Source organism: Vipera berus (assembly GCF_964194415.1).
Source record: "Vipera berus genome assembly, chromosome: 3".
NCBI lineage: Eukaryota > Metazoa > Chordata > Lepidosauria > Squamata > Viperidae > Vipera > Vipera berus.
In genome coordinates, this window is record NC_138204.1 from 118,584,005 (window position 1) to 118,600,204 (window position 16,200).

A 16,200-nucleotide genomic window follows, 5' to 3' on the forward strand; every position below is an offset into this window, starting at 1 on the left:
CAGAGAAAATGTGGGGAGAACCTTTAAGTCCTGTGGGGCTTGGCCTAGGAGGGGTCTATTCCCTCTCCCTGGAGAGAAGGGCAACGCGATAGGGAGTGGGGCTGAGGGGAGGACCAGCCGAGGTGAGAGGGCAGGAGAGGGGAGTGGGGAGCCAGACAATGCTTGGAAGAGCTCTGAGGGAAGGAACTGGGCCTTCCTTGCAGGGCCGGGGTGTCTGTCAAGCTCGAGGCAGTGGGAGCCTGGCAGTGTCGTGAGAGACCACCACCAATTAGCAACCCCGACTGAGTGGAGTTAAATTGAATTTTATATAAATAGTCAAAGTATCAAAATGAATGTAGATGCAAACACAAAATTAAAAAAAACAATCAAGGAAATTACCCAGGAAATTTCTCCTTAGTTCCAGGTTGCTTCTGTCCTTGGTCAGTTTCCAACCGTTGTTTCTCATCCTTCCATTTGGTGCTTTGGTGAACAACCTGGCCACCTCTGCCTTGTGGCAGCCCCTCAGATACTGGAACACTGCTATCATGTCTCCCCTATTTCTTCTTTTCCTTAGACCAGCCAGACCCAAATGTCAGAGCTGTTCTTTGTATGTTTTAGTCTCCAGGCCCCTGATCAACTTAGTTGCTCTTCTTTGATTTTTTCCAAACACTCAACATCTCTTTGAGTGTTTGGAAAATTGGCTGCAGTATTCTAGGTATGGTCTTACTAGGGCTTTATAAAGTGATAATAGTATTTCTCGTGATCTTGATTCTATGCCTCTGTTTATACAACCCAGAATTTTGTTAGCTTTTTTGGTTGCTGATGCATACTGCTGGCTCATAATGAAGTGATCGCTCACTAGGACTCCAAGGTCCCTCTCACAGTTATTGTTTTTGAGCCAGATCTCACCCAATCTGTATTTGTGCCTTTGATTTTTCCTGCCTAAGTGTAAGACTTTGCTTTTCTCCACATTGAAACTCATTTTGTTGGATAAGGCCCATTGTTCAAGTTGGTCAAGATCTTTTTGGATGCTGAGTTTGTCTTCTGGAGTGTTGGCTACTCCTGCTAGTTTGGTGTCATCTGCAAATTTGATGAGTTCACCTTCCATTCTCTCATCTAAATCATTGATGAAGATATTGAAGAGCACTGGGCCTAAGATGGAACCTTGTGGTACCCTACTGCTTACTTCTTTCCATGTGGATGTAGTGACATTGAGGACTATTTTTGACAAACCCGTACTGGCTACTAGTTATGATTTTGTTTGCTTCTAGTTGTTCGCAGATCAGTTTTTGATAATCTTTTCTAGGTTTTTCACAGATGTTGATATTAAACTGATTGGTCTGTACTTTCCTGGGTCTGTTTTTTTTTCCTTTCTTGAAGATGGGGACATCAGCCCTTTTCCAATTCTTTGGTACTTCCCCGGTGCTCCAGGATTTATGGTGGATGTGATGAAACGGTTCTGAGATAACCTCTGCCAGCTCTTTCAGAACTCTAGGATGTAGCCTGGGTCCCGGTAATTTATAGTCATCAAGGTTGAATAACTGCTCCTGTACCATTTTCTTGCTTATTTTAATTTTTGTTTCTGGTATGTCTTTTGCAGTGATTTTTTTTAATGTGTTGGGCTGTAGTATCTTTTTGTGTGAAGACTGACACAAAGTATGAGTTAAGCATCTCTGCTTTCTCCCTGTTGCCTGTAATTTCTTTGCCATCTTCTCACTTAGCGGGCCTACAGTTTCCTTGATTTTTTTTCTTAATATGATGGAAGAAGCTTTTTTTATTGTCCTTGATTTCTGTTGCTAGCCTTTGTTCATTCTGAGACTTTGCTTTCCTGACTTCATCTTTGCATGCTTTGTCTGTCTGCTGGTAATCAGCTTTAGTTAGGTGCCCCTCTTTCCATTTTTTGAATTTGTCCTTTTTGTCTTTTAGTTTGTTAGTGAGTTCTTTGTGCAGCCATGCTGCTTTCTTCTTGGATTTCTTGTTTTTCTTTCTCAGTGGTATTGTGCTGGTCTGGGCTTTTGTGATCACATTTTTCAGGGTTTCCCACGCTTCCTGGGTTGTTTTCCCCTTTAGGATTTTCATACATGGGATTTTTCCTAGGTTCTCTCTTAGTTTATTAAAGTCGGCTCTTTTGAAGTTTGGGACCTTGGTTGGATTGTTTTCTATTGCTGGTGTTTGCATTATATTAAATTCTAGTATGACGTGGTCACTTTCACCCAGGGTTCTGGTAATTTCGATTCCCTCTATCATGTCTTCTCTGTCTGTAAGAATTAAGTCCAATATAGCTTTACGTCTAGTTCCCTCCTCCACCTTTTGAGTGACGAAGTTGTTGGCTAGGTTGGTTAGGAATCTGTTTGATCTCCCACTCACTGCACAGTTTGTCTCCCAGTTGATATCTGGATAGTTGATGTCTCCCATTACTACTGTGGTATGCTTCATACGTACATTTGTTAACTGGTTGGCAAAGAGTTCATCTATTTCATCTGGTTGGTTGGGCGGTCTGTAATAAACACCTAGGGCAATGTCACTTTTGTTTTCTTTTATATTTACCCATATACTTTCTGGATAGATTTTGTCTTGGGTCATGTGCATTTCTGCAGATATGTAGTGTTCTCTTACATATAGTGCAACTCTCCCTCCTCTTTTTATAGACCTGTTTCTTTTGAACAATTTGTATCCATCCATCTGTCCATTCCATTCATGGGTTTTGTCCCACCAGGTTTCTGTTATGCCAACTATGTCATAACCTCCCTCATGTACTATTGCTTCTAGTTCGCCCTGTTTGTTCCCCAAGCTTTGAGTGTTTGTGTATAGGCATTTAAGATTTTTATGCCTGTCCATGGGGGTATTCCCTGTGTCTCCTGGTTGTTGTTTGAGTTCTTCTTCTTTTTCATCTCTGCTTACCTCATTGTTTGATTTGCTTTCTTTGAATTTGTGATTGGTTTGGGGTTCTAGAGTTTTTAGAGGTTAGTCGCCCACCTCAGTTTTTAGTTTAAAGGCTTCCTGGTGAGTTGGGCCAGTCTTTTTTCCAAGTACATTTTTGCCTGTTTTTGTGAGGTGTAGCCCATCCCTCGCCAATTATCCTTTGTGTAGGAACTGCAGTCCATGATCCAGGCGACACCAACCCTTTAGCCAATGGTTTATTTTTAAGATTCTTTTTTCCCCTCAATGGGGTTGGCCTTTTGTTGGGAGAACTGAAGAGAACACTACTTGTGCTCCTAGCTTCTTGATTTCATTGCCTAGATGTTTGTAGTCCCTCACTATTGTACTCAGGTTGTTTTTTGTGTTGTTCATCCCAATGTGGAGGAGGAGGAAGGGATAGTAGTCTGTGGGCCTAATTATTTTGGTTAGTTTCACAGCCACATCTTTGATTTTTGCTCCAGAGAGACAGCATACCTCCCTGCATTGTATGTCTGGTCTGTAAATGGATGGTTCTGTTCCTTTGAGAATGGAGTCTCCTATTACCAATGCTCTCCTTTCTTTTTGGGGGGCGGGGTTGTAGTCTGGGATGCTTTTCTGTTTATCTCAGGTGTGTTGGTTGATGTGGCTTTTTGGGGGATGTTTGGAGTGAGTTTTTTAGGGTTATTTGAGGTGACCTTTTTAGGGATATTTGAAGTCTTTTTGCTAGGTGTTTGCACGTCTTCTTTGAGGGAGGGTTTTGGATCTGCGTGTTTCTGTCTAAGGGGAGGAATCGATTGGTCAGTTCTAGTGGAGCTGTTTCTGGTTGAGAAGGATTGGGCAAAAGGGATTTGTTGTTGCATAATGTTTTTTTTGTTGGGAGTTGCATTTGTCATTACTGGGTAGAATTTCTGTGATTAAGATGAATATTTTACCAAAGATGCTCTTCCCGTTTCAAACATTACCAATACTTGCAACTGATACTCCATTCAAACAGTGGCAGAGGGATATCTCTAAGTTTATATGGCAGGGGAAAAATAAAGAATTAGACATAAATTATTACAAGATGTTAAGGAAAGAGGGGGTTTGGGTTTACCTGATTTGAAATTGTACTTTAATGCCTGTTGTTTGGCTTGGCTAAAAGAATGCATGAACCTTCAGAATAAGAGGTTATTGGATCTAGAAGGCCATGAATTAAGGTTTGGTTGGCATGGTTACCTGTAATATGACAAAGTTAAAGTAAATGTTGATTTTAATAATCATTTTACTAGGCGTATCTTTTTGAGAGTTTGGAATAAATATAAAACAAGTTTCTCTATGAATGTGCGACTTTGAGTCTCCCCACAAGAAGCCTTTTTTTTAGAAAAAAAGATGGTGATGAGGCCGAATTGGTGGACCTATGGTAAAATAATATCTTTTAATTTGGGTGAGCCTACCCTGAAATCCAAGGAGGAGCTAGAATCAGGAGGTCATGTTTGCCATTGGTTTACATATATGCAATTGAAAGAAAGATTTAAGTTACATAAAAAGAATCATGGGTTTAGTTTTGTTAAAAATGAATTGGAAATCCTACTGTGCGGTAGTGATGAACATATTATTGCTAAAGTTTATAAAATATTATTGAATTTAAATTTGGAATGTCGGCTGGTGACCCCCAGGGGGAGAGCATTCTTGGTGGGTGCACCAATCCTTTGGAACCGCTTACCGGCTGAACTCCGGATGGCCCCTGACCTTCGCTCCTTCCGGCGTGATCTAAAAACTTATCTATTCGAACAAGCCGGCCTGGCCTGATGGGTTTGGGTTTTAACATTATTTTAACTAACCTACTACATTGGGCACAATCATTTAACTTTAAATCTTGTATCCTGTATTCTTATTTTTGTTGCCCTGTACACCGCCCTGAGTCCTTCGGGAGAAGGGCGGTATATAAATCAAATAAATAAATAAATAAATAAATAAATAAATAAATAAATAAATAAATAAATAAATAAATAAATAAATAAATAAAATGAACAAGTAAAACATTGTATGACTCAGTGGGCAAGGAATATTTGGTATAATATAATCATTGAACAATGGGAGAATATGTGGAATAAAGGATTAAAATTTACATTAAATTATAATTTTATTTTTTTTATTTATTTATTTTATTTTTATTTTTATTACATTTATATCCCGCCCTTCTCCGAAGACTCAGGGAGGCTTACAAAGCTTAGCAGTAGCCTTCATTCTATGTATATGCCTGCTTATTAGGGCTTTCACACACACACCCCAAGCGGCATTATTACAAAGTCAGCTTATTGCCCCCAACAATCTGGGTCCTCATTTTACCTACCTCGGAAGGATGGAAGGCTGAGTCAACCTTGAGCCTGGTGGGATGCGAACCTGCACTAATTGCAGGCAGCTGGTGTTACTTAAGGAGGCATCAGCCCACTGCTCCACCAAGGCTCAATATTTTCTTGCTTTATCACATGTCCACTATAAATGATAAAAAGACCCCTCTTTACCTTTCCAACATTCATTTGAAATACCTTTACACATTTTTACAAGATGATGTACCATTTGTACTTAACACCAGACAAGTTATTAAAAATGTGTAAAGGTATTTCAAATGAATGTTGGAAAGGTAAAGAGGGGTCTTTTTATCATTTATAGTGGACAGGTGATAAAGCAAGAAAATATTGGAACAGGATTCATATGTTAATACAGAAAATTCTTAAAGTGAATATAGAAAGAAAACTAGAGACTTTTCTTTTGGGGCTAATGGACAAAGACCTGGGAAAAAAATATGGAACTTTGATGTTATATATGTTGACAGCAGCAAGACTACGTTCAGAAATGGACTCTCACAATGGAAGAATGGTTGCAAAAATTGATGGAGCTAGCAGGGATGGCTAAACTGACTGTACTGATTAAAGAAAAGAATATGAATACCTTTATTGTTACGTGGAAACCGCTTCTAGACTTTGTGCTTGAGGTGGGAAAAAAATGAAATTTTGATTTTGGGTTTTACCAGTTAGATAGACTTGATATTGACTTGGGAGGCCGGTGTGTGGTGTAGTTGGTTCACATAGTGTGGTGGGATGGAGGGTTTGTTGTCACTGTGTGTTGGGGGGAGAGAGCACGGGGGGAGGCTCAGCTAATTTCAATGTACACATGTTGTACTTTGACAACAAAGGTTTATTATTATTATATTATCAAAATGGCTAGTTTATATTATTTTGTAAAAGTAAAAAGTTGAGGTTTGATGTTGATATTCTACTTTCCGACACCAAAGGAAGTCGGAAGTCAATGCCTTTTTTTCCCCTCCCTTACCTCACTTCACTACTGCCTTTTTCTTTCCCTATCTTTTCCGCTATTTACTTTTGTATTTTCATTGTATTGTATATTATAAACTAATAAAAAGTTTTGAAATCCCAAAGTCTCAACATATTTTTTGCAGTATGGTGACCAAAAGTGGTTGCAATATTCCAGGTGTGGTCTTACTAAAGTTTTATAAAGCATAACTTTGCATAATGTTGATTCTATGCCTGTTTATACAACCCTGGATTGTATGAGGTTTTTTGGCTGCTGCTGCAAACGGTTCACAGTCAAGTGATCGTCCACTAGGACTCCAAGGTCCCTCTCACAGTTACTGTGAGGTAATTTTGGAATCAATGGGTGATAAATTTGCACAGATGGAGGAGAAATTGGAGAAATTGGAGGAGAGAATGGAAGAGAGGATGGAACAGAAGTTCAGTGTGATGAAGGTAGACATTTTGTCTTCAGTGCATAAAGTGGCTGAATGTGTGGAAGATCTGGATGAAAAAGTGGAAGATTTGACTCAAAAGAATGCCATATTAGAAGCAAAAGTATTGGAGAATGAAGATTTAAGAGACAAAATGGACAGAGAATTGAGTCTTGCTCAATATTACCAGATGCAGTTTGCTGTTAGAATCAGAGGCTTAAAAGAGAATATTAAGGAAGATTTAAAGCAGCTGATTTCTGAGGCTTTGGAAGTGGTATTGAATCAGCCAGCATCTGAAATAAAGGGAGGCATGGATAAAGTGTTTCGTGTGAATTCATGGATTGCTAGACAGAGAAAGCTGCCTAGAGATGTGGTGGTTTATTTTGCAAAGAGGGAAATTAGAGATGAAGTTATACAAGCTGCCTATGATTCTAAAGTTGTGATTGCTGATCAAGAAGTTTTGGTTCTAAAAGAAATCCCTCCAAAGATTTTAAGGAGGAGGAAGGATTTTACATTTCTTGTGCAAGAGCTCAAGCAACGAGATATAAGGTTCAGATGGGAGATTCCAGTTGGGTTGATGGTGATGCATGAAGGTAAAAGGTACCGTCTGGTTACTGTGATGCAGGCGCGTGATTTTTACAATAACGTTTTAAAAGCAACCTCATTATCACTTCTGGAAGCTGCAAAGGGGTCTGGAGAAGGAGAACATCAAAAGGCTGAAGATGGACAGACAGAGGAGAACGGTGCTGGAGGAGATCAAGCTACAACTTCTTTGGATGATCCTAGAGAGCAGAGGGTGACGCGTGCTGCTTTAAAACGATCAAAAAAAACAAAAGAACAAGATCAGCAGAAGTCTATGGAACTTCCACAACGTACTTACAGCCAAGCAGTGGGAGGAGCACGGCCTAAAGAAGATAGTCCTATCAAAGCAGTGCTCCAAGAGCTTTGGGATGATATGCATGGCAACTAAATTTTTAACTTGGAACGTTAATGGACTAAATTCACCACAGAAGAGGAAGAAAGTTTCTCAATATTTAAAACAATTCAAGATAGATGTTATATGTTTGCAAGAAACGCATATTAGGGTTGTGGATCAAAAGTATTTATCGAACTCAAGGCTGGGTACGCAATTTGTTGCTTCTGCAATGAATAAGAAAAATGGAGTGGTTGTTTATGTTAAAAGTGCTTTAACAGCAGACTTAATTGAAGCAGATAAGCATGGAAGATATGTTATGATAGAGCTGCTGCTAGAAGGTAAAAAGACGCTTTTAGTTGGATTATATGCTCCTAATCAACAACAAGCTGACTTTTTTAGTTTACTTCATACAAAGCTTACCCAGTTGGATTATAAATCTTTTATTTTTATGGGGGATTGGAATGGTGTTTTGGATGTACAGATGGACAAGGCTGGAGCTTTTAAGCGTGTCCCAAGTCATGCTAGACTGCCTAAATCCTTTTTTGAAATGAAGGATGACTTGGAACTGCGAGATATTTGGTGCGAGAGACATTTGCAGGAAAAGGATTATACTTTTTTTTCTGACAGACATCAATCTTTTTCTAGAATTGATTTTATTTTGTTGACTAATGATTTTTTTTAAGGACTAAGAAGGTGAAGATTTGTGCAAGAACTATTTCTGATCACAGCCCAGTTTGGCTAGAGATTGATAAGGAGAATAGAGATAGGCGCTCGTGGCGCGTAAATGAGAATTTGTTTAGAAATCAGAGAAATGTGGAAGAATGCAAACAGCGGATGAAGGATTTTTTTGAAATTAATATGAATAAGGGCACCTCTATGGACATGGTTTGGGATGCTAGTAAGGCCTATATGAGAGGGGTGTTGATATATATGAATAATAAACATAGACGTGCTGTGGAAGCTAGGAGGAAAGAACTGGAGAATGAAATAAAGGAAAAAGAAAAGGCTTTGATTTTGAATTCAGAGGATGTGAAGATTAAGGAGGCTATTAAACTGTTAAGAGGACAATTTGATAAATTAATGGCTGACCAAGTGGCAACCAATTTGCGGTTTGCCAGGCATAATACCTTTTGCAACGCCAACAAACCAGGTAGATGGTTAGCTTATAGATTGAGGAAAAAGCAAAGGGCTTCTAATATAGACAAAATTGAGCATAAAGGAAGGGTTGTGTTTCAACAGGACCTTATTAAGGATGCTTTTGTGGATTTTTATTCTAAATTATATGCTAAGGAGAAGATTAATGAAAAAGACATTGATATATATTTGGAGAATGCTAGCATCCCGGTTCTTACGCAAGTACAAAAAGAGGGGATTAATCAATTAATTACAGAAGAAGAAATTTTTACAGCAATTAAGGAATTGAAGATCGATAAAGCACCAGGTACGGATGGTTTGTCTGCGGCTTATTATAAAAATTTACAATTAGAGATGATGAAACCGTTAAAGGAACTGTTCCAGACAATCCAGAGGGGGGGAAAGGTGCCACCGTCTTGGAGAACAGCTTTTATTTCCTTGATTCCGAAGGAAGACCAAGATGCTACTCAAGTTAAAAATTATAGACCGATATCGCTTTTAAATACAGATTACAAGATATTTGCTAAGGTGTTGGCTAACAGACTGATGAGGGTTCTGCAACAGGTGATTCATGGGGACCAAACGGGGTTTATTAGTGGTAGGCAAATGAAAAATAATGTGAGGCATATAGTTGATGTGTTAGAGTTTTTGGAAAGGAACAACCAGATCCCTGCGGCGTTAATCTTTCTAGATGCTGAAAAAGCTTTTGATCAATTGAATTGGCAATTTTTGATGAGAGTTTTAGACAAAATGGATTTTGGGGGAAAATTTTTACAACCGATTAGGGCATTATATCAAAAACAAGCTGCCCGAATTATAGTTAATAATAGTCTGTCAGAAGCATGTAATATTGAGAAGGGCACAAGGCAAGGGTGTCCGTTATCGCCCTTGTTATTTGTATTAACATTAGAGATATTATTGGTTAAAATACGGAATTCGGAAAAAATTAAGGGTATACAAATTAGAGATCAGGATTATAGATTGAGAGCATTCGCAGATGATCTGGTTGTTACAGTGACCCAGCCAGAGAACTCTGTTGTGGACCTGATGGAGATAATAACACAATACGGGAAGGTTTCTGGATTTAAAGTTAATATACAGAAAACCAAAATTCTGGCTAAAAATATGACAGTTTCGCAAAAGGCTCTCTTAGAAGGATTAACTGGATTTGAGATTGTTAAAAGGGTAAAATATTTGGGGGTGCTTTTGTCACCCTCTAATACAAAGTTATATAAAAATAATTATGAAAAACTGTGGGGGAAAATTCAAAAAGAATTGGAGAGTTGGGAAAAATTGCAATTGTCCTTGTTGGGACGGATCGCAGCAGTGAAAATGAACGTCCTGCCTAAATTTCTATTTTTATTTCAAATGATACCGATTCTTAAGAAAGATTCTAATTTGGAGGAATGGCAGCGAGGTATCAATAAATTTGTTTGGGCAGGGAAAAGGCCACGAGTTAAACTTAAGATTATGCAGGATACTCGTGAGAGAGGTGGTCTTAAAATGCCCAATCTTAAACTATATTATGAAGCTGCTGCATTAGTAGGAATAAGTGATTGGATTAATTTGACACAAGAGAGATTATTAAATCTTGAGGGCCACGATTTGTTGTTTGGCTGGCATGCATATTTGTTGTATGACAAGAAGGTAGACAATGTGTTTAGAGTGCATATTCTAAGACAGGCATTGTTGAGAGTTTGGAAGAAGTATAGACATAAGCTAGATTGTAAAATACCACTGTGGGCAATTCCAAAACACGCAATAGAAAATATACATGCTGGTTTCAAGCATGATGTGACTACGTACAAGGAGATTCTGAGCTTGGAAAGAAATGTCTGGAGTTTGAAATCATATAGCCTCTTGCGAGAAGAGAAGGTTGTTCAAAATTGGTTTCAATATACTCAGCTACGGGCCAGGTGGAAAGAAGACCAGAAAATTGGTTTTACAATGACTGATGAAAATTTGATAAAACAAATTAGAAATCAGGGTCCCGCACATATCAAACGGATATATCTTGCATTGATAGAAATTGACTCAGAAACAGAGCTTGTTAAAGATTGTATGATTAAATGGGCCCAAAATATTCAAGAAGTAGTTACAATGGATACGTGGGAAAGGATTTGGGTGAGGAATGTAAAATTTACACAAGCTCAAAATTTAAGAGAGAATTTTTACAAAATGTTTTATAGATGGCATCTAGATCCTAAAAAGCTTGCAAGTATGTATCCGAATTATCAGCCTAAATGTTGGAGGTGCGGTGACGAAGACGCAACATATTTTCACATATGGTGGACTTGTAAAAAGGTTAAGGCTTTTTGGATAAAAGTCTGGTGGAACATGCAGAAGATTTTTAAACAGAGGATAAAGTTTTGTCCGCAACTTTTTTTGTTGGGAATAATTACAGATGCTACAGTTGTGGACACTAAGTTGATGTTGAATTTAATTACGGCAGCAAGACTCTTAATAGGTCAGTATTGGAAGAAGGAGGAACTGCCGACTATAGGAGAATGGACTTTAAAGGTTTCTGACCTGGCAGAGATGGCAAAGATATCGGCCTATTTGAAAGATCATTCGCAAGAACGTTATATTATGGAGTGGAGAAAATGGATTGAGTATATCCAGAACAAATATGGGACTAAAAAGTTTCATGTAGCATTTGAATAAGTCTTCCCCTCTTTTCTCTTTTTTTTTCTCTTTTTTTATATATTTTATATTAATAGTGTTTGTAGTTATCCTATATGAGCTAGAGAGTGATAGATTTTAGAGTTTACGGTTGTTAGCATATGATTGTTTATGATTCTTTTGTTTTTTGTTTTTTATACCTTGTACTTAGCTCTGGGAAGTCGGGGGGGGGAGGGGGGGAGGGGTAGGGAGGGAGGGATAGGGGAGGGGTAGGGGGGTTTGTTAAAGATAAAATGTATGATAAAACTTTTCAATAAAAAAAAAAAGATGAGTTCCCCATATATTCCCTCATTTAAGTCATTTATGAAGATATTGAAGAGTACTGGGCCTAAGATGGAGCTTTGTGGTACCCCACTGCTTACTTCCTCTTTAATAGCCTCTGACTCACTTTGAATCCAAAATTTTCTAGATTTTTTGCACATCTACAAAACATGATAAAATGGCCTTTTTTGTAATTCACATTGCCAATTTGAACTTTGAAATACCTTTACATTTTCCTGTGTCTATATATCAATGGTACCTAATTTTACAAAAATTAAGGTTATAACATACAATTTCAGTCCTTTCAACCATAATTTCATCTGTATATTATAACCTGAAATTTTAGCTCATTTTATCATATATACATTAATTTGTTCTTCTGTTTCAAATTTCAATAAAAGTTTATACATTTTAGCAATCACATGTTCATAATTTGTATACAATTCTGTTTCAAAATCAATCTAACAATGTTCAATACCAAAAATTATTTATCTACTTTATTTTTTTCCAGTAAGGAAGAAAACCATTGATAATTATGTCCCTCAGTCATCAGTTATTCTCTTGATTCTACAAGATCCTGCTATTTTCTTCAGAATGATAAAAGCAGTATCCCAGTGTTGCATTACAAGTATGGCCTCTTTCAGTGTACACGCAACACTGTAACACAGAAAGAGAGCATGAGCTGGATTGCAATATACTGTTATACTGATTTTGTAGGTTTGAGTCTGAGGCATTTTCAGGCTTTTGCTTCACTATTTACCTTTGCTAGGTCCTTTTGGTGCAACATTCATTTTCTTTTCTTCCATTTTGGATGCGTGCTCAATAGGACCTGGTGCAAATTGTCCTTCAGAAGGAGTTTTATCATAAATATAGGATCCTGCTCCTCCAATATTTACACCTGGAAATTGAACAGGAAAAGAAACCTCATTTCAAAAGCTTCTGATGCCACAAGCTCTCAGCCATATTCACATATTTTGATGAAATCAAGTGAGGTCATGAGCAATGTTGATCACTCTTCTTTCTGTCAATGGTTCATTACATTATTTATTTAATCTCACAGATTAAAGAAATCTCTCTTTCCCTCCCAAAACCTTGCTTTTACATCTCGGGAAATTTTGCTACAACAGATAGGCCTATGGTTTTCCAGCCACACAAACTAGACAGGTTTGAAGGAGAATTAAGTTCAGAACAAGAAGCTGAGAGAGGAAGAAAGAGTGACAGCAATTTATCAATACTGAACTAAATTGCCAATTTACCAGGAAGGGACACATACCTTTTGGTCCAAACAGCATTGCATAACAAGGTTTGTGACAGTAAGGCTTACTGTCGTGCTAAAATAGAAAAATGCCAAGAATTAGGCTACAAAGATATTGGAAGTTATAATTTGCTTCAAGCAGGTGCATCATTTCATTAATCACTAGATCAAAACCTGAGGGTCCTACATATTACACAAGGACCTCCTCCTTTAATAATTATGGGCAGCATTTCAGTTCTTTGCTTTACAAATGTTATCTATGCTTTCATTCAGAGTAGGATGTCTCTAGTAACATTTAAAAATAAAATGGTCATAAGTCATTTTTTTCAGTGCTGTTGTAACTTCAAACAGTCCCTAAACAAATAGTTGTAAGTCAAACATGCCCTGTATGTTACTTAATTTTATTTACTTTGAAATGTTTAATCAAATTATGGTTTAAATGGTGGAGGCACTTAAGAGAAGGGGGTCAATTTAAAATATTTAATATGTCTACATCTGGAATCTACCACTTTAAAAATGTCATTTTTCTAGAAGGACAGAAATAAAACAAATTTCATTTGTTTCTAAAGCACATACTAATTTTTTATTCCATGGAACTTTCTCTTCTTTTTTTTCTTAAGATCAGCCTTATTAGTATTATGAGTACTGTATCCTACTGTGAACAAAGTCTGATTTCTGAGAGGAAATACTGATACCGTGTTTCCCAGAAAACAAGACTGGGTCTTATGTTTTTTGCCTCCAAAAGAGGCACCAGGTCTTATTTTCGGGGTAGGCCTTACCTCACATCCGGCATCGACAGCCCCACCCAGCCAATCCACTTCTTCTGGGGCCAAAGTTCTGCAGCTGCATTTAGGCCTGCACTTTGTAGTCAGACCTTTCCAGAAGGCCTAGGTAGTCGAGTACCGAGCTATGGATTGAATCTATAGCTTGGTGCTCGGCTGCTGAGGTCTTGCAGAACTGAGCTATGGATTGAATCCATAACTCAGTTCTTGGCTGCACAGGCCTTCCGCAAAGCCCTGTGACTGAGAAATGCAGGCCTGGCTGCAGAAGAGGCCTCAGAAGAAGTGGGCCGGCAACGAGAGGCCTGGCTGCAAGATAAGTGGGTGCAGGGTGGGTGGGGCAGCTCCACCCCACCACCCCTGCCCTAGCTTGATTTTTAGGTGTGTGTCTCACCAAAAAAACTAGAGCTTATTTTTGGGATAGCGCTTATATTATTATAATAAGCTAGGGTTTATTGTTGATGTAGGCCTTACTTTGGGGGAAACACGGTAAGATATGGACATTATTCCTTGCAAAAAATGTTCCACTTGTACTGCCAGCAAGCTGTCACAGAAGGTAACAGTAGAACTGCCAAGTGGCTTAGTGCGGTATTTTTCTTTTTTACAGGTTTTCTTCAGATAAGAGAAGCAAGAGGACAGAGTGTGCACTACATTGCTCTGTCACCCATCACTCCCACTTAGAGAAAGGCAAAGAGTGGGGCATGGATTCTTTCTGCCCTTATATTTTGAGAATGCACATCTATCAGGTAGAAAGTGTGCCCATCTACGTTGTAGTCCCTGTAGCTGAGAAAATGTTCCTTTTGCTAAAGCCAGTCCTTCAAAGAATCCAAAGTAGTTTACTCCCAAGTAAGTTTTTATGTGATAACTAAAATGTCCAGCACTCCGGTAGAATTAAATGCATCTGTTTTAATCGTTACTGATTGCTTTCGATGTGATGCATCCATTTCAGAGCAAAAGAAGTCTGGGTGTTTCCAATCCCTCCCTTTTTTTGGCATACAGTCTAGAAGTTTAAAATAATCTGGATTTAATTCAAACCAATGTTCTGAGGATCTGGAAGTCAGTCCTGATCATCTTCTCACCTCTGTGAGTAACAAAAAGCATATAGTTTTTATTTGTAAGCAAGATCAATAAAGAAAAAGTCACATCTTCCTTGTCCAGACTAAATATGATTTTATTATTGTAATTTTCATCTGATCCATTGCTACTGTCAGACATTAATTCAGAAATGGAAAAATGATGGAAATAATAGAAAAGGTTGTGGGACATCTTCATGACAATAAACCGTAATCTCCTTATGATCTGTCTTACAGGTTCCATGGAGTTAGTTGGATAATATGGAAGTTAAAGCCAAAACTTAAGAAACAACATCTCAGACACTACAAGTCTGAACAAATCCCTCAAATCATCTGAAAGAGACTTGTAAAAATGAGTAAACAGAAAGGTCTGTTCTCACCATACAGTTTACAGAATCAAATGGATCAGTTCGGAATTGCTTTACCATCCAAAACTAATTGAGGGGGAAAACTAGGGATTTTTTAAACTGTATGAAACAAGAAATTTAACATTTTATTAAACACAAGTAAGCTTCTCCTAGACCTAGACTAAGTATGTCCCAATTTTTTGCTGCCATTAATTGCTGGAGAATAATCAGGTAGACAATGGTAACAGGATAAAAAACAACAAATCAAAAAGACACAATCTTTAATTTTTACAGCTTGTCTTAAAAAAAAACCCCAATATAAAATTAAAGGTTGCACTGCCATCTACAGACCACATAGTGAAAAATAATAATAGAAAGAGCATATTTTATGATGATGATGATGATGTAAAGCTTAGATCCAAATAACCTTTATGATTTTTATAGGGGATGCTAACAAAATCACTATCAAATCATAAAACATATCTGTGAAATATGAATGTCATGTCTATTTATATATTTTTTTAAAATAGCAAAACAACCACCAATAGAAAAACGTATAGCGGTTATAGTGTATTATTGAAAAAAGAACATACGTACATTAAAGTACATTTACTTCTACATGGAGGGAAGGATGCAGAGGCCTAGTATTCTTCAACATCTTCATAAACAATTTAGATGGGGAGATAGATGATGCCAAGCTGGGGGGAATACCCAACAGTTTAGAAGATAGGCTAAAGATACAGAAGGATCTTGACAGATTTTAACCCTGGGCCTTATCCAACAAAATACAATTCAGTGGTGAGAAAAGTAAGATTTTACACTTAGGCAAGAAAAACCAAATGCACAAGTGTAGAATACGTGGTACCTGGCTCAATAGCAGTAATTGTGAGAGGGATCTACCTCTCCTACAATTACTTCGGTATGAGCCAGCAGTATGTGGCAGCTACATCAACAAAGGGATAGTATAAAGATCATATGATGGACAGTTGCAGGAATTGGGTATGTCTAGTCTAAGGAAGAGAAGAACTAGGGGTGATAGGATAGTAGTCTTCAAATATTTGAGGGGCTATTGCAGAGAGGGAGAGTCAACCTCTTCTCTAAAGCACCTGAGGGCAGAACAAAAAGTAACTGATGGAAGCTTATCAAAGAGAG

The 16,200-nt window shown here is 37.9% G+C and overlaps 1 protein-coding gene across 1 annotated transcript in view; it reads right to left on the bottom strand.

The window, feature by feature from the left end:
- Nucleotides 1-16,200, bottom strand: part of CRIP2 (cysteine rich protein 2) — a 76,893-nt gene that overhangs the window by 24,835 nt on the left and 35,858 nt on the right. Inside the window, exons 3-4 of the mRNA XM_081324640.1 lie at nucleotides 12,868-12,925; nucleotides 12,355-12,492 (exon numbers count right to left, since the gene is read on the bottom strand). Coding sequence (XP_081180766.1) covers nucleotides 12,355-12,492; nucleotides 12,868-12,925 — 196 coding nt within the window. The remainder of the gene's footprint in view (nucleotides 1-12,354; nucleotides 12,493-12,867; nucleotides 12,926-16,200) is intronic.